General features: G+C 45.2%; 2 protein-coding genes across 2 annotated transcripts in view; both read left to right on the forward strand.

The window, feature by feature from the left end:
- Positions 1-11,846, forward strand: part of LOC131282494 (neogenin) — a 106,185-nt gene extending 94,339 nt beyond the window's left edge. The window contains exons 2-10 of the mRNA XM_058311975.1: positions 3,992-4,303; positions 5,279-6,035; positions 6,144-6,259; positions 7,234-7,849; positions 7,929-8,710; positions 9,280-10,572; positions 10,638-10,839; positions 10,912-11,045; positions 11,121-11,846. Coding sequence (XP_058167958.1) covers positions 3,992-4,303; positions 5,279-6,035; positions 6,144-6,259; positions 7,234-7,849; positions 7,929-8,710; positions 9,280-10,572; positions 10,638-10,839; positions 10,912-11,045; positions 11,121-11,359 — 4,451 coding nt within the window. The 3' untranslated portion in view covers positions 11,360-11,846. The remainder of the gene's footprint in view (positions 1-3,991; positions 4,304-5,278; positions 6,036-6,143; positions 6,260-7,233; positions 7,850-7,928; positions 8,711-9,279; positions 10,573-10,637; positions 10,840-10,911; positions 11,046-11,120) is intronic.
- Positions 11,847-20,432: 8,586 nt separating this feature from the next.
- LOC131282169 (probable cytochrome P450 301a1, mitochondrial) lies at positions 20,433-24,393 on the forward strand. The gene is made up of 7 exons (XM_058311574.1): positions 20,433-20,752; positions 22,374-22,524; positions 22,609-22,721; positions 23,037-23,432; positions 23,509-23,674; positions 23,744-23,992; positions 24,067-24,393. The coding sequence occupies exons 1-7, from the start codon at positions 20,433-20,435 to the stop codon at positions 24,391-24,393; spliced, it is 1,722 nt and encodes a 573-aa protein (XP_058167557.1).
- The last annotated feature ends 185 nt before the right edge of the window (positions 24,394-24,578 follow it).

Raw genomic sequence — 24,578 nt, forward strand, 5'->3', positions numbered from 1 at the left:
GTACTCGGGTTTGCCAAACGGGTGCCCTGGTTGTCCGGACCGACCCGCATCTCCTCACCCAACGAGAAACGAGATCTAGAGTCGGTGACATGAATTTGTAATCGAACATGGTTAGATGGGAGATTTTATCGCCAACGCAATGGAAAGGGGGCGAAGTTGCCACATGAACAGGTGGTGCGAGATACGCACCGGAAAGTACCTGCACGGTAGAGTGTGTAGATCGGAATCGGCACACCGCTAGGGGGAACGTACATGACAGAGTATTTGGTTTTTCGAAATTTTCGATTAGTGTAGACTGTCAATCAGACTCACTCTCGTTGGCTAGGAGCGTGAGGGATAGGAGGTTCTGAAGGTTCTGAGGCGCCGGTTTTTTGTCCACAGGGTCAGTACTTGATTTGTAGCGAACGCGCGACAAACGAGGCGCGGATGGTTGTATGACAACTGTCCCTGCCGGCACGCACCTTTTGCTGTCATAGACATACGTGTCGATTCTCGCGAGTCCCGCGTTTTTCATTCGGCGTTCCATACCCGTTTTACATCCAATGCCAACACCAGACTACATGCGCTCCCATATCTGTAGAGTTTGGTTGGTCAATTTAAATAAATTAAATGTACACAGAGCGTAGCTGCCCAATGCAGGCGAGCAGAACTTTAAACATAGGCAATCTAAAAACGCGAGACACACAATCTAATGACCTAACAGTTTTGTTTTTATTGCTTCTGCCTCTGTGATTGTGGGGAAATTTGTCATCTTTACAATGCTATGTTGTGTTTGAAGTAGAAGCAGTTCGATGTAGTCGTCCTTCTTGGTTCCTCTTGGATTCGTTGCCCTCCAAAAGTGTGGTCCAGTTTAAAGCCAGCTTCCAACCGCTACCCCTTTTAGCGTTGCATTGTCCCCTGTTTTAAATACGACTTCAAATCGGACAGATAATTTATCTTAATTGATAGATTGGAAGCGATTTACGCACGGTCTCGCTCCCAGCGCACGCCCCGTGCCCGCTTTTGATGTTTCGAAAATGATTTCCTACACCGTGGACCAATCTCCCCGCCGCTCGTCGTCATCCCTGGGACGAGATCGGTTAACGATGAATAATGACATCGCTGTCCTGGACCGGAGGATACGACTCCGAGGGACAAAACTGTCCCGTTTGAGATGGGTATGCCGAGGGGTTCCCTGGGTTGGGCGGACGTGGGTGCGTTCGGTACTTATTAATTACAGACTCGCAGCAATACGGGACGCAGTTCGGGGATGGGCAATGCAGCAGCAATGACGCGACGGATTGGAGGGAGGCACTTTCGGGGGCTTGAGATTTATAAATTGGCATTGAAAATTGCCAACAATCAGGGAGGACGGATCGGATCTCCCAACATCATTGTCTCTCGGCTTCTGTGACTTCCCTTTGGCTACGCAAATGCTGGTAGCACGATCTCCAAAGGTTACCCCGCACGAATGCTCAGCTGACCACGTTGTGGACGTCGGCATATTGAATGCGCTCTGATTGAATGCAGCATATTTGGATCCCCGAGCCAAGCCCTCAAATGCGAGGCGAACCCTCGTTATGAACCCGGCGTTGGATGCATCGTCGCATTCTGCTTATGCTGCGTGCTGCGGTCCCAAGAGTCCGGGATGACTGTGTGTCGAGGTTCTGTTTTGTTTCGGCCGGCGGCTTGTCAAACCGTAATCTGATTTTCCACTCCGATGCCATTTGAAGACATTAATTTAATTGAGTAAAGCGGCACCGAACGCGCACCCGATTAGTACTACTTGTGTTGTGTACTTTGGAAGAGTTGGGACGGGACTGTGGGTGGGCCCAGAACTCGACGGGGAGAACATTGTGTCCATTTGTTAAGGTAAGAGGTTTGGGTGGTTTAACCTACTCTAATCAAGGTCTAACAAACGTTCAACTTTGAAATATTCTAAACTGCTCAAAACATTTTAGGATACATTTATTTACGTGTTTAAAAATTGGCAATTTTAGATAAATATTGATACCAACGGTCAATAATATAAATCATATGCTTTTATAAATTTATAGAATAATCTTTTATTTAAGTTTTATGCTTTGGTATTTCATTTTTAGCCTCTTTACAATAAAGATGATTTATTTCACGCCGGTTTCCTTTGTTTTTCCTTCACGGAAAGCAGCCTCAGCAGCATGTACTTAACAATTGGCCATCAACTTTATGTCCGCCAATAAAACGCCATTACATACAACCTACTTCAAGCGGGAAAATGTTAATAGATGACACTGTTTAAACACATCACCAGTCCCTACTTAACGACCAGCGAATGTCCGCCAGGATAGTATCGGCCATTTTCACCCACAACTCTCCGTCCGATTTCGAGACCGGGCTGGGTCACAACATCAACATCCAAAGCCATCCTTGGCCTTTGTGCCACCCACGACACACGGAACGGACGGATCTCTCCGGGTCGCGTCACCATTTAATTGGAAGCTAACTTTTGACGGCGGATGTGCACTGCGTGTAGAACGTGATGTGTAGAACTGCCACCAGCTGCCGGTTGGCCATCAGCAGAACGCTGTCATGTCGTGCAACTCGCACTCAGCATCCTCGGTGAGCCTCGCCTACCGATGGAAAAGTTTTAGGGCAACCCATTGCCGCCCGTTTGGCCGACTTTTTGGAGTGCGATAGGAATGATGGTTTGGAAATAGCCCGGAGAAAAGCTGGTTACATCCCGCAGGACGTACACTTCACTTACCATCACCAACACCGACCGGCCCACGGAGCGTCTCTCCGGCGTTCTGTCCATTGAGGAACGTAATTTTGTTTGTTATTTCTGAAAATTTAATCACCACTTGCACACCCGGCGAGTGTCATCGGCGGGACCAAGCGCATTTCCGGGGTGTGGGTTTTATCAAACCATCCCGACGCCGGAAAACTAATTCCCAAAACTCATTCCGAACCTCCCGGGTGAATGGGGGTGCGCTGTAAAACTTGCCACTCGGAAATGGAAGTGCAACAGGCACGCTCGAAGCAGATGTGGGAGATACATTCAATTCTCTTTTTCGGTCGGGATGGGGAAGGACTTACCCCGAAAAACAGGATGTCCGACAGGATTGTATTTGTTTGCCAATGGTGCACTTTGCACCGAGTTTTAATGATGTTAGAAACATATTGGTAATTCGTTCTAGGACCTCTCACGTGCTTGATAATACAACTCAAGGCTGAAGATATTTTCCCCAACTTGAAGAATTACCAACACTTTTTATTCATATTATTCATACAAGAAGAGCTTTAATTAGCATTATTTAGCAAATATAAATGTTGTCCGTCATTGAAAATCAAGTTATTGGTTAATACGAGAATTAAATAGTATTCTTAAATCTCAGAAAACGACATTCCAACAGACATGATAAAAGAACATTTCAAGACTCAGCAAAAGCTGCTTCTCATTGAATTCTGCCAACTCATTGCGTGCCAACCAGCTGGTTGTGTCGGATAAAACTCCATCCAACCTGTCCTCCATCATGCCGCTCTTGTGAATCGATTTTCACAACTTCCTCCTCTTCGCCACTCACTTTCATCGTGGTTCTGAGTCGTGGATGGGAAACAAAAACAGAACGCCTGCAAAACATATGCTTTTCATTAGCGCCAATCACTTAGCGCCCCTCGGACGGGCGGATGAGCTGGCCGCGATGACAGGGCACGTATCGATGAAGTCCTATCGAGTGGTTTTAATGAACATGGCTGGCCGCCGCCATCAGATGGTCAGTGAAAATTACAGCGAGTAACACCAGAGGGAATTGTGGAAAATGTGTAGCCAAAGAAAAATGCGAGGGAGAACCGGCAACCGGAAGTCCGCCCGACACCGCGACCGCCGAGCTCGGGATCGCCCTTTAATTGAATAAACTCTTCACCATTGATTGATTAATCGTTTGACGTGTCGAGGCCCCGAATGCTTACGTATGTGACCTACTGCAGATGCATTTACTTTATTTTACCCTCTTTCTTTCCCTTTCCCTTCCAGCACTCGAATTCACGGTGGAACCCTCCGACGTGACGGTTCCGGAGGGAAACTCGGTCCTGCTGCAGTGCGCGGGACGCGCGGATCTAAAGGTGCTGCAGGATGGTAAGGTAATGCCGAATATACGGTGGCGAGGACCGGACGGGCAAGACATTGGCATCGTCGGCGATACGTTCCGGTCGTACCTATCCAATGGTTCGCTGTACATCAGCTCGGTCGAGAGCAACCGAGGGTTGACCGGGTTCTATCACTGTCTGCTCAGCGTGGACGGTATCGGAACGATCGTCAGCAGATCGGCACGGATTTCCATCGCAGGTGAGTTAGTTTTTCGCAGCTTTTACAATCGAGTTTATTAGTTGTAACATGTATTTCACAAGATCTACACTTTCAAATGTTAAGTTGACATAAGATTAATTTTCGTTTTTTCGCATGTTGATTATTATGTTTTTTATCCAGCACTTTATAACTTCAACAAGCAACGATGGTGTGGTAATAAGTTGTACTACCAATATTTTAAATACCACAATTTAAATACTCGTTTTTGAATCCTGCATCTATTCATTAGAAAATATTAAATTTAACTTTGTTCAACACTGAGGCGGAACGAAACTATTTAATCACTGCAGCGCAAGCTATTTGAATTAATTAGTAATATTGAATTTAATAAAAAATTTGAAATTTAATTCCAATTTAAAAATTTGTGTAAATTTTAAATTGTAAAATAAGGTATAGTGCAAAAGCATCGAATTCTCAATAAGCAACGAGAAGAATAATAAATTTATCTCATTAATACAAGAATGTAATGAAAATTATCCAATGCACTACTTTTGTATTCAAGTATTTATTATTTAAAGAGAAAAAAATATGAAAATAAGGCTGTTTTTAACAAAATGGTTAAACATCTTCGGAGGTGATGTATTTGTGCAGTGTATTTGTATAAAAATAGATAGATATCGATGTACGCGATATTACGATATGTTATTTGTAAGCCCTTCTGAGTTCAGCTCCGTTCTATATTTATTTTCGTCACGTTGAATTGCGAATCAAATAAAAAAAACTTAGTAAATTTTTCACACAAAACTAATTTGTCTAAAAATACTAAGCCGTACAAAAGAAGTGTTGTTGAGTATGAACAGGAAACTATTAAAAAATGATAAATTAGCTGTTGAAAAATGTATTTCTATGATGAATGCGTCCGGATCAATGAAGCAAACGAGAGAAGAGAGTAAATTGTGAAATGGGAAATATAAAACCCGAGTAAACAACATGCCATTCATTGCCCCGTTTCAGATCTACCTGACATTGATCAGGAATCGCACGAAATCTACCTTTACGCGGGCCAGACGGCATACTTCAAGTGCATGTCCAGCCTGCTTCCGTTCACACTCGAGTCACGCTATCACACCGAGTGGTTGAAGGATGATGTGCCCCTTCGTCTTGATCTCACCCGAATGCTCCTGCTACCATCCGGGGCGCTCGAAATCGACGAGGTCGTCGCGTCCGATCGGGGCACCTACCAGTGCAACGTGACCGCCGGCACGTTCTCCCGGCTCAGCAGCAAATCGAACCTGAACATCAAATCCACCGCAGGCCAGCCGCAAAGCTTCGCCCCACCGGCGTTCGTCATCGTCCCGCAGCCGCAAACGGTACGCGAGGGGGACACGGTCATACTGGACTGCGCGGCCAACGGTAATCCGAAGCCGACGATCCGGTGGCTGCGCAACGGTGAGGACATCGACATGGCCGACCTTGACTCGCGCTTCCGCATCATGGGCACGGGCTCGCTGCAGATCAACTCGATCCAGGACACGGACGCCGGCGACTACCAGTGTCGGGCGGGCAACACCGAGGACTCGCTCGACGCGTCGGCCACGGTACAGGTGCAGGTGCCCCCCAAGTTCATCCTCAGCCCGGAGGACAAGGTCGCGTACGAGAAGGAGGAGCTGGAGCTGTCCTGTTCGATCCACGGCAAACCGACGCCCGTCATCCAGTGGCTGAAGAACGGCGACCTCATCACGCCGAGCGAGTACATGCAAATTGTTGGCGGGTAAGTGGTCCCTCTCCCTCTCTCTCCATTCACCACACGGTCTCCCTTTTCCTCGCTAGCACATTAATCTTCTAACGTTCTATCGCTTGTTTACCTTCTTGCGTGCAGGCACAACTTGAAGATCTTCGGACTTATCGGGTCGGACGCGGGAATGTTCCAGTGTATCGGCACGAACCCGGCCGGAAGTGTGCAGGCCGCAGCGCGGCTGGAAATCATCGAGCCAGGTAATTGATGGTTTCCCAATGTTTTCCTAACCCAAACCACCTCGCTCATACAACGAGACACCGTACAACGAGACCCCTTCGGCACATCATCGCCACCGCAGCGCCTGTGTCCGGGTTTCTAGGGGGAAAGAGTTTTATGCTCTGACAAATGGATCGGCAGTAGAGTCTGTGTAGAGTTTGTCGGTTGTTTTCTTTTTTATTTTCTACTTTTACTTTACTGGCAGATTGGGATCGATTTGTAGCACTTTGTTGTATGCGTTCTTGCCCGGGTTGTTTTTTTCTTGAGCAATCATTTTAATACACATTTGTTTTTGTATTTATTTCTTTTCTTTTTGTATCTTTTTTTTCATTTCTTGTGTTCGACACCATCACCATCGACGCGCCACGGCATTCGGTTTCGTTTATCTTCCGTTCGGATTTCGGTCGTGGTCCATGTCTTCTTCTTGCGAACACCATCGGGACCGCCACCACCGTCACTTGTGTGTGGGTTCGGCACAACCACCGCCATCCCCGGGGCCGTGCCCTCTCTTCTCGTTTGATTATGATTTATTATCGTTTTGCCCATTTGTGGATGACTTTGCATGCAAACGATACTTTCTTCTTGGTTCGATTTTCCGTGTTTTGATGGGGTGGATCGTCTCTGTGTCCCTTGTCTATGTTCCATTTTTCCTTTTGGTGTCGTTTACATTTTCTTCCACTGTTTGTACGCACGTACGGTTTTGTTTGTGTGTATGCATGCCTTTCGCTCGAAAACCCTCCCCGTGTGACGGTTTGGCAATTTATTTTATGTTACGTGACTCGTTACCGATTCATCCCGTGCTGTGTCACGTGTGTCCTTCGGGATGCTTTGATCCGTATCATTGTCACCGTATTTTTGTGTACTATTGTGTCACCGTTTGCGCGTTCGTCTGCATGTTTGTGTTTGCCATTGATCCCTGAACCCCTAACCCTGACCGCCACACACGACGATGCAGGTGCACCGAAACGACATAAGGGCAAAAAGTTCCACCAGACTCAATCGAAGACCAAATCGTACGAAAAATCACCGCTGCTTCAGTCCGATCCGAAGTTCTCGAAAACGCTCCTGGACAGTCTGGTGTCCACGAGGAGCAAGCAACGGTCCGGCAACGACGAACGCGACAAGCTACCCTACGACTACACCGACGACGATGACTATTTGGACCATGAACGACTGCCATTCGGTAGCCACGACGACGACGACGACGACGACGTCGATGACGAGGAGGACAATGAGGACGAAGACGAGGACGGTAGAATCTACCATCTCAAACCTGACCAGGACCCGCACAAATTCCTCGAATCCCTGATCCGGACGAAGCCCCCTGAGACCGGTCAGCCTTTGCCTAATCAAAAGTCTCCCCTCAATGCCGGCAATATTTGGATCCACACGAAACCGCCGTTCGCAGATGGTAGCGGGAAGTACACGGCACCATTGCCAGGACCTCCGCGTGGACTGCAGGCCCAGATCGTGCAGTCCCGGTTCATCACACTCAGCTGGTTGGAGCCGGCGAAGAACCCGGACGAAGTTATCTCCTATTCCGTGTACTATCGTATGCATACCAGTGATAGGTAAGGCCTTGGGGATAGTTAGGGAAGCATGGTCGACTTTTCTTGACGACACTATTCTGCCTTCGATTTTAAACTCTAGAGAGCGCAAAGTGATGACAAACTCGCGGGACGAACAGCAAGTGAACATCCAATCGCTGCAACCCGGTAAAAACTACCATTTCCGGGTGGTGGGCAACAGTAACCACGGGCCGGGCGAGTCATCGGAACCGTTCGAAGTGCGCACACTGTCGGAGGAGAACATTGCCGGTGCGCCGCAGAACCTTCGCGGGTACGCCGTCACCGAGAAGGACATCCATCTGCAGTGGGACCCACCGACGGTCACGAACGGGCTCATCACCAAGTACCGGGTGTACTACGCCGAAACGGACAACGGGTCGGAGATGTACCTGGACACGGCGACGACGGAGCTAATCATCAACGAGCTGCGTCCGTACACGAAGTACACGATGTACGTGGTGCCGTTCAACCAGGTCGGGATGGGCGACCCATCGCGCGAGTTCGACGTGAAGACGTACTCATCCACGCCGTCCGAACCGCCGGCCAATGTGACACTCGAAACGACCAGCTCAACGTCGATTACCATCCGATGGGAACCGCCGGCGGTGGAGGATCGAAACGGACAGATCACGGGCTACAAGATCAAGTACCGGAAGAACAAAAAAGCCCTGCAGGTGGAAACGACACCCGCCAACGTGCGCTACTATATACTGAAGGACCTGGAGAAGATGTCGGCGTATCAGGTGAAGATTGCCGCCATGACGATCAATGGAACGGGACCGTTCACCGAGTGGCACCACATCGAAACGTACGAGAATGATTTGGACGAGTCACAGGTGCCCGGGCAGCCTGCTTGGATAAGGAGTAAGTTTTTCGTATTGGTTTGAGTATAGACTATAGTGAGTGAGTAGAATATCACTATTGGACCATTGATTTAAATCCTCACGGATAGTTTTGTAACTCCTTTTTTGTTTGAATCCTGTACAAAGATTCATATATAGTGAATGAGTAAGTTAAAGAGTTGTTAGACGCCACACAGATTCCCATCCGAAGGAAGGATTCGAATCAGAAGTAGGGATTCGATCCCAAGTGTGAGTAAAAGAGTTACTAGTCATCACAGAGGAATCTCCAATTGGGATTTCAATCCCTGTTTAGGATTCGTTTCTTTCTCTGTGGAAACTATTAACTTTCATACTCTCTCTAGTGATTCAACTCCTTTGAATCTCTACTTGGGATTCGAATTGCTGTGGCGACTAGCAATACTTTTACTCACTGATTCACTATTTTAGGAATCGAATACCTGATAAGTATTCAAATCTGTGGCATGACTTGCAACTTCTTTTTAAATCGCAAAAGAATAACTGAAAGTTTTGATTGTTTTCGGTTGTGTTGTCAGATGCAAATCTCTAAATTTTTTTATTATTACATTACAGCCCGTCCTGGCGCGGATAATATCACCGTCTCGTGGGGACCACCGGTGCATCAGGAGATTAAGGTGCGCAGCTACATCCTCGGCTGGGGTAAGGGAATCCCCGATGAAGACACGGCGGAGATTGAAGAGAATATGCGTCACTTTGAGATAACAAGTCTCGAGCCGAATAGTGAGTATGTCATCTCGTTGCGTGCCCGCAACGGAATGGGTGACGGTGCGCCAAAGTACGATACGGTGCGAACGCGTGAGGATGCTCCTATTGAAGCTCCCACGCCGCTCGAGGTTCCCGTGGGCCTGCGGGCGATTCCAATGATCTCGGGTACATCGATCGTGGTGTACTGGACGGATACGACGCTTAGCAAGAGCCAGCACGTGACGGATAACCGACATTACGTCGTACGGTATAGTCCGAATGGTTCGAATCGGTTTCGGTACTACAACACAACGATGTTGAGCTGTATGATTGGTGATCTGCGCCCCAGCACACAGTATGAGTTTGCGGTAAAGGTAGTCAAAGGCCACCGTCAGTCTGCTTGGTCCATGTCCGTGTTAAACTCAACGGTACAGGCCTCTCCAGTATCACCTCCGCTGGATCTCAAGGTAACGTTTGATCCTCGCAACCCTCTCACCGCCATTCTACATTGGAACTCACCGAAACACGTCAGTGGCGTTATTGCCGGCTATCAAGTGCTCTACACGATCGACACGAACAAACGCGACCGCGACTGGAACATCGAATCAACGACCGGTGAAAAGACATCGGCCGAAATTCCCAACCTCGATCCACACACGACATACTACTTCAAGGTACAGACACGCCTTCCGAAAGGAGTCGGTCCATTCTCGGCCATGGTGTCGCTGATGACGGGCGCCGAGCTAGACTCGAGCGGGAACATCACGCTGGAGAAATCGTTCTCCTCCGAGCTGATCTACGTAATCGCCGGGTTCGGCCTGCTGACGTTGATCGTGCTAATCGGGGTGGTCGCCTTAAAGTGTCGCCGGAAGCCCGAGGGTACGCCGGAGCACGCGAAGAAAAGTTACCAGAAAAATAATGCCGGCATTATAAAACCACCAGACCTTTGGATCCATCACGACCAGATGGAACTGAAGAACATGGACAAGAGCAACCACAGTACGACTCCCGGCTCGGTGGACGGAGGTGCCTCGAGCAGTGGGACGATGACACTGCCTCGGTCGGTGGGCGGCCACGATAACGACAGTGAAACACCCATCACGCACGTCACCAATTCTCTGGATAAACGTAGCTACGTGCCGGGATGGGTAGGAATAGGTGGTAAGGGATAAGTGTGGATGGCAATTGGGAGACATTTTTAAAATGACTTTTTTTTTCCTTGCCAGGGACGACAACACCGTTAAGTTCAACGATGGAGCGACCACAGTATCCCCGCACTCAGTACAGCATGGCCGCCAGACCTCATATAGCGATGGATCAGCAGACACTTTCGCAGCAGAACCTTCTCCAGCAAGCACCACAACTACCGCCCGCTAATCCACTCGCTCAGACCCCTGAGAATCCGTACACTTATGATAGCAGTTATAGGTAAGTCGCGACTAAAGGTTTAAGAGAACCGTACTAGTATATTTAAATTTTTATTTACATTTTCCCATGTAGTCCCAACGTTACCTACGCACAAGGTATGGCAGTGGACGCTCCAAAACGCGGGCAAGGACACCCGCTGAAGAGCTTCAGCGTACCTGCTCCGCCCGCATCGACCCCGATCATCAATGGCCAGGGCAAGCATGGCAGTAAGCATCCTATCCTCGATCGACCACTAGATCATTTTTTAAACCATATATTAACCTCTGTTTCTTCGTCCTCAGCTCCCACGCCGGCCGTCACGATACGCCCGCAGAACTCATCGCCGTACAAGAAACCCTCGCTCTCGTCCGGTTCGCTCACGAACCGACTGCAGACCGGTCCCGTGGTGGCCCACTCGAACGATGAAATCCAGCGGCTAGCACCGTCCACCTCGACCGAAGAGCTGAACCAGGAGATGGCCAACCTGGAGGGACTGATGAAAGACTTGAGTGCAATAACGGCGAACGAGTTCGAGTGCTGAAGGGTCCGCGCTCCAGAGCATCGTACTAACTCTGCTTTCTGCCACCTTCGAGCGACGACCGGAGGCAACGATGAAGATTGATGACGAGGGTGGTTTAACATGCGTGATGAAAACTGTTTAGTCATTATTAATTTTAATTTCGCAAACGAATGAACGGTACGGAACGAATGAGCGAGTGAGTGAGAGTTGATTGAATGATTAATTAGAGGAGCAAGATTCCTAGGCGCGTGTGTGAATCTGCGCGGATGTACGCGCGCGTGACAAAATGCACCAATATGGGCACATATTCGATAAATAGTATGCATCTACTCTAAAACCTTCTGCGGAGATCGTCGGAAGAATACACTGCCTGTTGTGCCATCGACACGGCAGGAGAAACATTAATTTATTGAACTACGAATAGATCATAAACACACTCATAAGCAGTACTACGACGATAGATTCGCTAAGCAAACGAAACACATAAAAATAGCTTTCCATCGCTAGCATGCGGCGAGGATGGAAAGTTATTGAGATTAGAGAAAATATTGCGCATAAAGTGATGCGCCGCGGTGGAAAGGACACGCAATTTATAGGCAAGTCTGTAGACTGTAGGTTAGGCGTGCGGTTGTTCCAATTGTCATATAGCTGTGGAAAATTCTTAACGTAAAAATTTTGTTCCCATTTGCCAGCAAGCAAACCTACAAACAATCCTCCCTTTAAAGGGAAAAACGCTCTCTCCATCTTTTTCTTAATCTTAAAGACTCCATGATATGTGGTACTATGTAAATATCATAGTAGGCTTAGCAAAAACAAAAAACAAGCAAACTATACAACCATTTGTAAAAGTGGTGTGTGGTCGAGTTTTGACCTAATGAAATTTAATCACGTTTCAGTTTCGATCAGCCAGAGGACTAGTTCCCTCCACAATGCAACCAAACGGAACGGACGGGTTGATGAAATACGATAACGTGGTGTATCAGCCCCAGCGGTACGAAAACCAAAATCTTAGGCCCAGTGATTAGTTATTGCACGCAGCAAGTACGTCGTAGCGTAGATTAAGTAGAAAAACAAACCTACAGGCATTTATTTATAATTATTTAAACAAATATAGACTCACATTCATCTGCTATACCAACGTTTAACCTATCAAATGAACAAACAAACAAACAGGGATCAATGTAACACGCCACACCATGCCACCTACTGCCATATTAAAGTCGTATTAAGGGAGCTGGTTTAGGTTCAGATTATTTTTAATTGTTTGCAGTACTCGTATCCGCAAAATGCATCCGTCTGAAAACAAAAACGATTTTTATTTTTATTTCTCGGTTTTATTTTTATTTCTTGTTTGCTCGTATCCTGTAAGGAATAAGAAAGAAACTTAGAAAGCTACGCTAAGTTTGGAATTGATATTCTGGGCCATGTAAGGGCGGCACCATTCTCATCTGTATCATAAGCATCACCACCAGCCATCCACCGGATTCGGTCGCGAAGTCTGGTGTTTAAGTGTAATCATCAGTCGTATATGTAAAAATATGATCATCTAAGTGTGTTGTAAAACATTTTCGAACCATTTTTTTACACACGTCAGGCCCAACAAAATAAGTCAGGAAGGAATGTAGGCTCATTTAATCATTTACATTTCATAAACATTGTGTCACATCAAGAACAATGAGGTATACAAGCTGGTTCACAACACACTGTAGTCGATTTCTCAGAGGAAAACAAAACCATACCCACATACGCACACCACAATCACACCAACTGAAGCTAGAAGAAGGTTTTGTAGGTAGGAATTCGTAGTGAACTATAAGAATACGTGAAAACAGCGTATATGACAACAAGTCTACCGTCGACAGATATAACGCAGCTAGAATTTGATATTCCGGGGCAAACATAACTCGGTGTCTCTATGAAAAACGGGGTTAGAGTAGAAGAAGCACATAATTTCAAAGGTTTCCAATTGCATTGTAAATATACGACACATTTGAATTCGGATTACGAAAACTAAAAAACTAGTTATCCAATTGGTATCATATGTAAAGTAAAATATGTTTCAAAACAACAGTATACCTTTAATCCTTACCGTATTCCTGTCTGCGAGAATGGAAAACGAGCGAAATTCCCAGTAAAACATGGCATTCGATTTACGATTCGGTACTTCGTTCATGAATGTATGTATGTTCGGTACACATAATGTAAAACGTAAAAAAAGGTTGGATTTGTTTTATCCAATGATATTTCGATATGGTTTTGATTTAACTAATTTGTTGGCAGAATGAAAGAACATCAACGATTGCTGATGGAGTAACTGAACGCAAACCTACATAACGATATCATCTAAATGATCACAAACAAGTAAAAAAAACAGAACTAAAGGGCGGAAGCGGGAAAGAATAGGGAGGAAATGAAAACATACAACATGTTTATAACGAATATGTAAGCCTAAAACTGATAGCATTTTTCTAACATTACTGTATTTATACACACAAGTAACTGATGAAAGTAACAAAAAAAAACCGTAAAGAAGTATAAATTGATGAAAAACATGAAATAAAAAATTAAAAGATTTGGTAATTACACTATTCTGCATTTTCTCTTATCGTAGTGCTTTTTGTAGGAAACGAAAAAGTAGCTATTGGAAGGTAGACGATAAAACTCATTTAAAAATTAAAAATAGCATCTTTCTTATGGTTGGTATGTAAGGGTTACATGCACATTCATCCTGTCACAACTCCCCTCGCCTGCCACGATCGTTCGCTGATCTGGCTTCGTGGAATCAAATTCCGTTTCTCAGCCATGGACCATCGTTCTCTTCGACTCTCCACCTGTAACGGCGTCTCTCTGGGTCTGTTTTTCTCTCATGTATAGTACAGGCCTACCTTTCCGAAAAAATGGCTTCGATTTCTCATTCAACATTCCCACCACGCAACGGGGCACAGTTAGTGAAACCGCGAGTCGAAGCGTCCAAGCAGCAGCAACGCTACGTACGTCACGACGACGCGGTTTCAGTGTTTCTCGCGCATCCGATCGTTGAAGTCACTCGTGCACCCAGAGTTCCCCCAGCGAGAGTTTCGTGTCTCGCGCTGTGTGAAATTCATTGTATGTGGTGCCGTTTTCTTCTCCACCAACAATTTTTTTTTTTTTTACTTCCGAGACTCTCCAGTCTACTGGTGGGTTTATATGGTATGGAAGTGAAAATCGGATCATAAGTTGCGTGGCACGTTATCAAAACGTGGTGTGTGTATGTGGGTTGTGAAGTGTACGCATTTAAATCCGGTTGCAGTCGTTCACCGTGGTCCCTTCGCTTGCTTCCTCTCTATTTTCTTCGCGAATAGTGAACAAAGTCCCACCGAACCTCGCGCATCAATCGAATAATACCGCCTGACCTCCAAAGAAAATTGTGAGAGAAAGAAAAAAAATACGAATAATCTGTTGAGCAATCGACCTTTTGTGTCTCGTGGAGGGCCACTTTTGGGCTGGATGGAAACTTGTTTCCCCGTCGAATGCACGTTGAACGGTGGGTTTTATTCCCACCGCCCAAGGGTCAAGGTTAATTGGCACACAGAGGTGTTCAGAGGCGGACAGTGGAAGAAATCAAAACTAGTTATGATTGAAACGCCATCATGATGCTGCCAACGAATCACGGACACCAGTTGCTTACCTCTGGCGGTGGTAAAAGTGAATCAAAAGACACATCTGCCTTCGGAACACACCCAACAAAATGCCATTCCGAAAGCCGTGGACGATCCGGGGCTATATTGATTCAGCCCTCGTGGCCCCGACCGATACCACCACCATCGATCCCCGCGTTTGCCTTTGGGGTTTGGTCTCGATCAAACAAATTCCATAAGTGCGAACGGCGGACGCCACACGACGACGACGATGACGAGGGGGATCCTCGAATGCCAGGTGGGCCAATCACGCGCAGAAGAGAAATCTTCCGCCGGGGCGCTGGCTGATGAGATGCCGATGGCGTCGGCGACGTGGCAGCAGCCGAAAACGAGGCGGCTCGAGCGGGCACCGCGAAACCCATCCCTATATCTGTCTACCGTGCGTTCGCCGACGAAGGTTTTCGAAAAAGTGAAACCCACCCCTGAAGCTGCGACGTTTCGAGTTGGGGCCCCACCGCGTCCGGCGTTTTCGGTTCGGTTGGCGAAGGAAAAGCTGAGAAGTAACGTCGAAATCTCACTTTCAAACGGCAGAATGTTTGTTGCACCTGCACCGTGGAAGAATGGCACGGAAGGCTGCATCGCTTGGTGGACGCCGGATGCAAACCTTCTTCTTGATGGTTGTTTCTTACACTTCTGCTGTGACGGAAGCTGTGATTTATTTGCACTGCAATTTACACCTTTGACCACCCTCTGCCGAATGCTCCCCGTTCTAATGGCATAAATCAACAGGTGATTTGCAAACGCTGCGAGGCAGACGTTCTTAAAAGGAAGTTTGGTTTTGCCCACATCATTTTGATCACTTACAGCACAGGAAAGCTGAAGGTCATTTAAACATTGTCTTTCATTCATGTGTTTCATACCCAGCATGGATAATATCAAATCTTTTTATTTAAAATATAACATTTTGTTGTTCAGTCTTTCAATAATTAAAAAGAGGGAAAGCAAATCAAAATATTTGTACCTTTCATCACATTTTTTTTATTTCTGAGTTAAACATTTTGCAAATTCAATTTTCGATCAAAAGTTACATAATTTGTTGTTTACCAAAAATTAAAAAATGTTTACCAAAAACCAAAAGTTATAATTGTTAGGGACTTTATTTCTCAATATTTGACGATTATGTAAGCTTAACCTTAACAATCAATTGTTTTAGAAACATCCGAATCATAAAAATGGCTTATTTCTTTTTAATTGATTTTCTTGTAATTTTTTCAATTTATTTTGTGTTCAGTGTCATATCAAATCAAAAGTAAAGTTGACAGTTGTTAAAAATGACTGCCATTTGAACACAAAATTAACTTCTTTTGATTTTGTGATACGATGTTCTTTGCTTGAAACCAAAGTTCGTTTCTGTAGTTGAAAAATTAAGGAAAAAGTACAAAATGTTTACCAATGAAAACGTTATCGAAAAAGAAACAATTGAAGTAAGACGCTTCAAGTAATTGAGTAATATCTTGCAACACTAAGGAGATTGTATTCCCATTGTCGCATTTAAATGCATACGCTCCAGGTATGCCTCACGAACTGAAGGTATCCATTACAGATTGAAAAGGCCAAAAACCCTTCACGAGAGCTCACTTGTGCCACCCAAAAGCGATGGCGATGGCCTTCGCACACGTTACTGAAGAGCTGTTGCGTTTCCTATTCTTTTTGTTTTGCAGATAAAAATAATGTACAATTGTTTCGCGAACACTCGGTTCACGGCCGATGGGATCTTAAGGAGCGGTTGCGGTTAAGAGCATGACGGTACATACGGTCCCCGTGCGAACTCACCTAGTACGAGGGTTGCCTTTTAAGTTTCGGGATTTGGAAAAACTGGTGATGCAATCTGTTAATTAACAATTTTATCGTAAAGTTTGACGTTTTTGAGGTTATCCGTTCTCAGAACGTTTTGACATACGAACGTTATTTGTGTTGTTAAAAAAATGTTAAAATGGTCATTCGACACGAGTCTTTTTTGAGAGATCTTCGCTTCTTCAGGTGTTGAAAAACGTTGAAATTTCAGTTTATTTTTTACGTACGGGAATTAAAAGAAGTCATTTGGTGCTAGATCCAGGACTATATGGTGGATGACTCATCAAATCAATGTTTTGAGTACTCAAAACTGCAGTTGTTTGAGCCGATGTGTGAGAGCTCGCATTGTCGTGGTGACGGGTGATCCGTCGACGGCGGTTGAATTTCCTGATTTGTTGGAAGGCAACTGGCAAACAAATTGTTGTGTACCACTCAGAATAGACTGTTCTGCGTTGTTATAGAGGTTTGGTTGCGATATATCCAGTTTTTTGGAAAAAACATGCGACCATTTGCTTGGAAGTGCTTCGTGCGTGAACAACTTTGGTTGGATTCGCCTCATCTTGAAACACCCATACAGTCGATTGCAGTTTAGTTTCGGGCTCATTCGCGTAAATCCACGACTCATCACCTGTCACGATATCAAAGACGAGTTTTGAAGCACCCCAATCGTATTTTTCGAGCATTTTTTCCGACCAACCGACACGAGTATTTTTTTGAGAGATTGACAAATTGTGTGAAATCCAACACGAACAATTTTTTTTGACAGTTAAATGTTCATGCAATATTAAGTATATGCTGGTCCCAGTAATACCTAAGGTTGTCTCTATCTCACAAAAAGTCACATGACGATCTTGCAATATCCGTTCACGCACAGCATCAATTGTTTTCGGAACGACAACTGATTTTGGACGACCTTCACGAAATTCATCTTGGAGTGAACTCCGACCACGATTTAATTTTCCAAACCATCGATAATTACTGATAATTGATGGAGCTTTATCACCAAAAGTTGAATTAAGTTCATTCATGCACTACTGCTGTGTCAATTCTCGTCGAAAACTGCAAAAAATAATCGCACGAAAACGTCCACGACCCAATTCCACAATTTGGCGGGCATTGACACTTTAAACATTTTTTTAACAACATAAATAGCGCTCGTATGTCAAAACGTTCTGAGTACGTATAACCTCAAAAACGTCAAACTTTACGGTAAAATTGTTAGTTGGTAGATTGCATCACCAGTTTTTTCAAATCCCGAAACTTAAAAGGCAACCTACGTATGACATACATAAATTAGCTCAAAAATAAACACGCACAATGGCACAGCGAGGAGGCTGAACAGGAGCGTCTTTCTGGCCGCCGACACTGAGCCAAAGTTCATCGCATGGAGCTGTCCACTGGGGCAACCATGGATACCGAGGCGACTTCTGCAACGCACCCAATTTTTGTGGCTCAAGAGTCGCCACGCTAGCGAAAACCGGTCCGCTGATCGGCAAACAGCGTTTGGTTTTTCTTTTCTTTTTGTCGCTGGCCCCCTTTCGAGTCTTGTTAAGCGAATGGCGCGAAGGAACGGTTCAGTGGCTCCGTGGCTAACCTTGACTCGACTCCGGTCGACACAAACAGGTCCGTTGCGTGGTGCGCTTGCAGCTTCCGACGGTGCTCCGGCCAGCTTCGAGCTTCAACCGGTCGATTAATGGATCTCGCAACCGATGCTTCCAGTCGGTGCCGTAAGGGACTTTGGCGATTAACCGAAGATTGCTTCACCAGCACTGGCTCAAGAACTCAAGGTATTTTGTAGCCCGAGTCGATGCACATTATTCGCTGATGCAACCGATGATCTTTAACCCCTCACAGTTATGCTAAGTTGAGAAAATGACTCGAAAAAATTGTCACACTATTTTTTACATTTTTGTGTAGTTTTTGGTCTAGAACTCAAGAAAAATATATATTTTTTATTATGTGTTATTTATGATTATAATCAGGAATAGTTTTCTGATAATAAGCTAAAAATTGGTTCAATTTCATCGATTAGTGTCAAACATATGAATAAAAGCTTATAAACACGTAAGAACATGTTTTCGAAGCAGGTACACTCGAATTAAACGATGCGCAATGAATGTAGAAATAAAATGTGCGACAAAAAATGCCCAAGTCAGGCTCGTTCAAAGCAGTATAAATTCCATCGCTTCCAAAACAGTGAAGGGATTAATAAAACTTTTGAACTCCAACAGGTGAAAGGGATAGTGAGAACGTAGCAAAAAAGGAGTGTTGATAACTCTTTAAAATATTGTTCGCTTTGTGTTCTGGTTCTTTAGAAGAAGTTAAAGTTTCATTAAAAAATTATAAGGTTGTGAAAATTAATTAAGTCATAATGTTATTTAAAAATATTTAAATAATTTTTCTATATTGGAAAAGATTATGGTTTGATTTGAATTTAAACAAACGATGTTTTGAAATGAATCAAAAGAAAATGCCACCAAATTTAACATTCTGTTCATGTATGATTTCTTTACTGTTGCCATTTCCCTGATACAAAACGAAGAATCCTCGTTTCGCAAAGCTTTTCGAATGGTCTAATCAGTTACGCATTTAACGGCTTCAACCTTTGAATGTTTTTCGACCGTCTCTCCTGTTTTTTAGGTCGTTTAAAAATGGGATTTTCGAAACATTTGATCCACTTTGGATTCCCCAACATGCCAAAGAAAGGAAAAGAAAAAAAACGATCATGTGGCAAAGGCGTGGGCAAAAGAGTTCGTCGGTGATTTTGATATCGATCACTGGGAGCTGTCAGAGGTATTGCAACTCGTATTGCAGGGCTCGGATTGCGTTGGTGAAAGTCGGCAAATCGTCCAAACTGGGGCAAATGGAGAGAAAAGCAAACAAGTTAACTGGCGGCCCACTGATAGGAACGATTGAGCGGTGTTACATTACCGAATTTTATCACGCACGTTCGCGTGAAGGGAAAAAGATCGGATCGAGGGAAAAAGATCGACTTGAGGTGCTTCTAGCTTTAAGGCAAACAACAAATGGTGTCACTGTGTTTTGTTGTGGGGTAAACATTTGCAGCAAGCAACGGACAAACTGTTTTGTAAAGCCTTTTACGATTTGTAAATATTGACTTGATGTTTGTTGTAACGTCTTTTTTGCTGCTAAACATACGTGTGAGTACAAATAGGATCCAGAATCAACTCAGGACTAAGCATCGGACAGAGGTGATCCTCCGATATATTCAACCGCGTCCGTCGTTCTCACAAATTTTGAATTTGAGTTGTGAAATTGTGTCCCCGTGTATGATGGAATCAACTTGGATTCCTCCACCAACCACAGCCGAAACAGCGTGAATAAAATGAGAATATTATTCAGCAAAATATATGGAAAAGAAACGCGACCACGAACGCTTTCATCGAGAGCGAATTTTAATGACCCTAACCAGTTTCTCGTCGAGTGAAGGTGGATCGTGTTTCTGATGATTTTTGCTAACATTTATCCAATCCACAGTTCAGTGTCGTCCGATCCGGCTCTATCGAGCTCGACCAGAGTGAAGTGTTGTGAATCATTGTCGCTTTCGTGATCGTGATCGTGAGCAGTGTTGTGTTGTGCTCTCGTCCAGTGTGTAGTGCACAATGAACCACGCCCGGCAACGGCTGATACGTGAGCTGACTGCGGCCTGGCCCGCCGTTCCGAGGCCCTCGCGGTCCGGACAGCTTCCTGTTTGCCAGCAACAGACCAGAGCCAGCAGCAGCAGCACCGACAGCCCGATCCGCTACACACATTCCACGGCGTCCTGTCCGCATATGGTCGAGGCGTTGAATGTGGCCGGTGCGACCTCAGCTCAGCAGCAGCAACCTCAGAGCGCCCGCAACACGATCCGCCTGGAAGATGCCCGTCCCTACTCGGAGGTGCCCGGTCCTAAGCCACTGCCGATTCTGGGCAACACCTGGCGGTAAGAACGAACGACTCCAGCGAAAGGGAACTTTGGAGGTATTCAGGGAATTCTAGTCCTTGATTGGATTGGACTGGGAACAGGTTCTCCCGTCAAGTGGGAGAAACATTTTGGGTGCGAATTTGCGTCACAACTTCTCGAAAATCCGCGATCAGATCGTTAGTTGTTTGCATTTTGCGTCAATGAAGCTGGGAATAACGACGAATTTTTATTTTGAAAACGCAAATGACATTTTTGGAAACGGTGGAAATTGCCTATTTGGATGAAGAAACAAAAATTCAGGCTTTATTTTGATGAAGTTATTTGTTACTGACGTCCATCTCAGCCAATTACACTCTTCAGCCAGTCGTATCTAGCATAGAACGAAGCTTTTGAACATAAAAATAAAACATTAAAAAAGTAAGGTTTCAAAACCGGTTCTATTCGCTTTTGGTCTGCTTCGCTTCGCCATTCGTCGTCACATGTCAATGGCATAAGATGCGATCATAGAGTCGCCTCTTCGTCACAACATTTTTACTTTGGATTTTTTGCTTAAAAGATGATGGATGCCTTACTATCAGGAACCTATCGTGAAGGAATGGCTTAAATTTTGAACCCCCAAAATGATAAATGGATTGGCAGTAGGTTTCTACACAATGTACCGGTTTAGCTAACGGAACTTTGCACAATGAGAAATGTATAACGATCAATTTTGAAAGAAGACATCAATTATTTGTTGTATATTTTAAAATTATGATTTTTTAAATTGTTTAGATCCTTTCACCAAATTTATTCCATACTTTGTTTATCTTTGATCTCTAAGCCCTAAATAGTAATCTTTACCTATTGCTCCATAATTAATGTTTATACAATGCGATATATGCTACATACAATTAAGCGAATATCGTTAATAGTTCATTAAGATCGACTGCGTTTAAAGCACACTTGTTGTGAGATATTTTTTTTTGTTTTTGAAGTTTACTTCTAATGAAGGAAGTATATTTTCTACCCTACCTATGTTTTTTATTTTGCAAGTAGGTTTCAAGGCTTTTAGCTGATTTAATGATCCTTTTTTTCCTGTGGGGTTTATTCACTCAGATGGTAATTAGGAAATTTAATCAGCAAAAACACCTTGTTCAGTTTTTACTATTTTTTTGTTTTTTTTTAATCGAAAAAACAACAGATTCGCATAAATCAGGTTGCATTTATTGTGGACATAAATGCTGTTATACTGTAAAATAGCTGTAAAGCTTTTTAAACAAAGTAAAACAAATAATTTTATGACAACAAAGTTCTGCAATGCAAAAAAATGTTGCTTCATAGCTTGTTCAATGTGTAGCGATTGGAAGAGTTATTTTTTCTATCGACAACGATGTTGTGAACGCCCCATTACCTTTTCAAATTGAGCTCGATAATGTTCTTTTTCCCTGTTAAAAAAGCATTGGTAATAGAATGATCGTTGTTCTGTACACATCGATTACATTGTTTGCCGGCTCGCTGGATGTCGAAGTGAAATTGTGGCGATGCCATCGGCACATCAAACGATCGACTCAGAGTGGCGGTAAACGGTGTAAAAGCAACCCACTAGGTAACCCGATTGCTCACTTTCCTTACCTTCTTTCTTACCCTTCCCACCGGACAGTGTTTTCCCCATCATCGGCCAGTACAAAATTTCTGACGTGGCAATGATATCGTTCCTGCTGCACCGTGACTACGGTCGGATCGTGCGCCTCGGTGGCCTCATCGGTCGTCCCGATTTGCTGTTCGTCTACGATTGCGACGAGATCGAGAAGGTATGGCGGCGCAATTTTCCCCGTCCCCGGGTCTTTTTTATGTTTTTCTTTAACTATTTTGTTTTCGTCCTATCCCGCGTGCAGGTTTACCGTAACGAGGGTCCGACACCGTTCCGACCGTCGATGCCTAGCCTCGTGAAGTACAAGAGCGAACTGAGGAAAGACTTCTTCGGTGATCTACCGGGTGTCGTCGGGGTGTAAGTATGCGATTGCGGGAAAGTGGTGTCCGATTACACTCCAGCCCGATGGCTTAATTGAGGGCAGAAAAACAACCATTACGACCAACCAGGCAAGCAGCATACTTTGTATGTTGTATCAGTTTGATCCAAATATAGGATGGACAAACAACGTAAACAACCTATAAAAGATGAGCCAGTTTATTTTGTTTTCCTCGTCAGGTGTCAACGTAATAAATTTAACTGCAGTCTCAATGAATAACATCTATCCATAAGCAATCGGTAGTTGTAAACTCACGAGGAAGATCAATCAACTTGTTATTCTCTCTCCCACAGTCACGGTGAGCCGTGGCGCGAGTTTCGATCGCGCGTCCAAAAACCGGTCCTCCAGCTGTCGACTGTCCGCCGCTATGTGTCACCACTCGAGCAGGTGACGGAAGAGTTCATCGACCGGTGCCAGCAGCTGCTGGACGATCGTCAGGAGCTACCGGACGACTTTGACAACGAGATCCACAAGTGGTCCCTGGAGTGCATCGGTCTGGTAGCGCTCGACGCACGGCTCGGATGCCTGGAGCCTAACCTGGACCCAAAGTCTGAACCGCAGCAGATTATCAACGCGGCGAAGTACGCCCTGCGCAATGTGGCCACGCTCGAGCTTAAGGCACCGTACTGGCGATACTTCCCGACACCGATCTGGTACAAGTACGTCAACAATATGGACTACTTCGTGAAGTAAGTATCGATGACCAAATCAGAAGGGAAGACTAAGGGAAGATATCTCATTCGAGGCATATACTGTTCCTTCCAGAGTATGTATGAAGTACATCAAAAACGCCACACAGAGGATGAAACTGAATGAAGGCCGTGCGCTCGATGGAGAGCCGTCGCTGCTGGAGCGTGTCATCAAGAGCGAAAACAACGAAAAGCTAGCCGTTATTATGGCGTTGGATATGATTCTGGTTGGCATCGATACGGTAAGCATGGCCTTCTAAGACTCAACCGACGCAATATAACGTATAATGTCTTCATGGGAATGTGAACAGATTTCCATGGCCGTTTGTTCGATTCTGTACCAGCTGGCTACACGACCCGTCGAGCAGCAGAAATTGTACGAGGAGCTGAAGCGCCTAATGCCGGACCCGAAGACTCCCCTCACAATCCAACTGCTCGATCAGGCGCACTACCTGAAAGCATTTATCAAGGAGGTGCTGCGAGTGTACAGCACGGTCATCGGCAATGGCCGCACGCTACAAGAGGATACCGTCATCTGTGGCTATCGGATTCCGAAGGGGGTCAGTACAGTACTACATAGATCTTTTGTTTTGCTAGTAGAATTTTGGTTATTTATTTTTATTTGCTGTTGCAGGTACAATGCGTCTTCCCGAATCTAGTCCTTGGCACGATGGAAGAGTACGTGACCGACGCGCAGCGGTTCAAGCCGGAACGCTGGCTAAAGCCGGCCCAGGGTGGCTCCGGTGATCAGCTTCATCCGTTCGCTTCGCTACCGTACGGATACGGTGCGCGCATGTGCCTCGGGCGACGCTTTGCCGATTTGGAGATGCAAATACTGCTGGCTAAGCTGTTGCGATCGTTCAAGCTCGAGTACCATCACAAACCACTGGAATACGTCGTCACATTCATGTACGCCCCCGAGGGTGCCCTCAAGTTCAAAATGACACCACGCGAGGACTAACACGAGAGCGCTGTTGCTGGATGCCCAAGCTGAATCTTATCTGATCTGAGGTTATGTACCACTTTGTTGAGGTTGTATTTTTAAATCCAAGGAATAAACTGTTTTTGAATGGAGGAATCGGTTTAACTATGATGACGCTGAGAAAACTGTTGGATATAACTGTTGACTATATGGGACGAGGGCAA

Source organism: Anopheles ziemanni, chromosome 2, assembly GCF_943734765.1.
Source record: "Anopheles ziemanni chromosome 2, idAnoZiCoDA_A2_x.2, whole genome shotgun sequence".
Lineage (NCBI taxonomy): Eukaryota > Metazoa > Arthropoda > Insecta > Diptera > Culicidae > Anopheles > Anopheles ziemanni.

What these genes read in the sequence shown, in the direction of transcription:
- LOC131282169 (XM_058311574.1), top strand. Translation starts at nt 20,433, where the DNA reads ATGAACCACGCCCGGCAACGGCTGATACGTGAGCTGACTGCGGCCTGG. An exon ending in CTACCGGGTGTCGTCGGGGT is followed by an intron (nt 22,722 to 23,036) that starts GTAAGTATGCGA and finishes TCTCTCCCACAG; the next exon opens with TCACGGTGAGCCGTGGCGCG. An exon ending in GCTATCGGATTCCGAAGGGG is followed by an intron (nt 23,993 to 24,066) that starts GTCAGTACAGTA and finishes TTGCTGTTGCAG; the next exon opens with GTACAATGCGTCTTCCCGAA.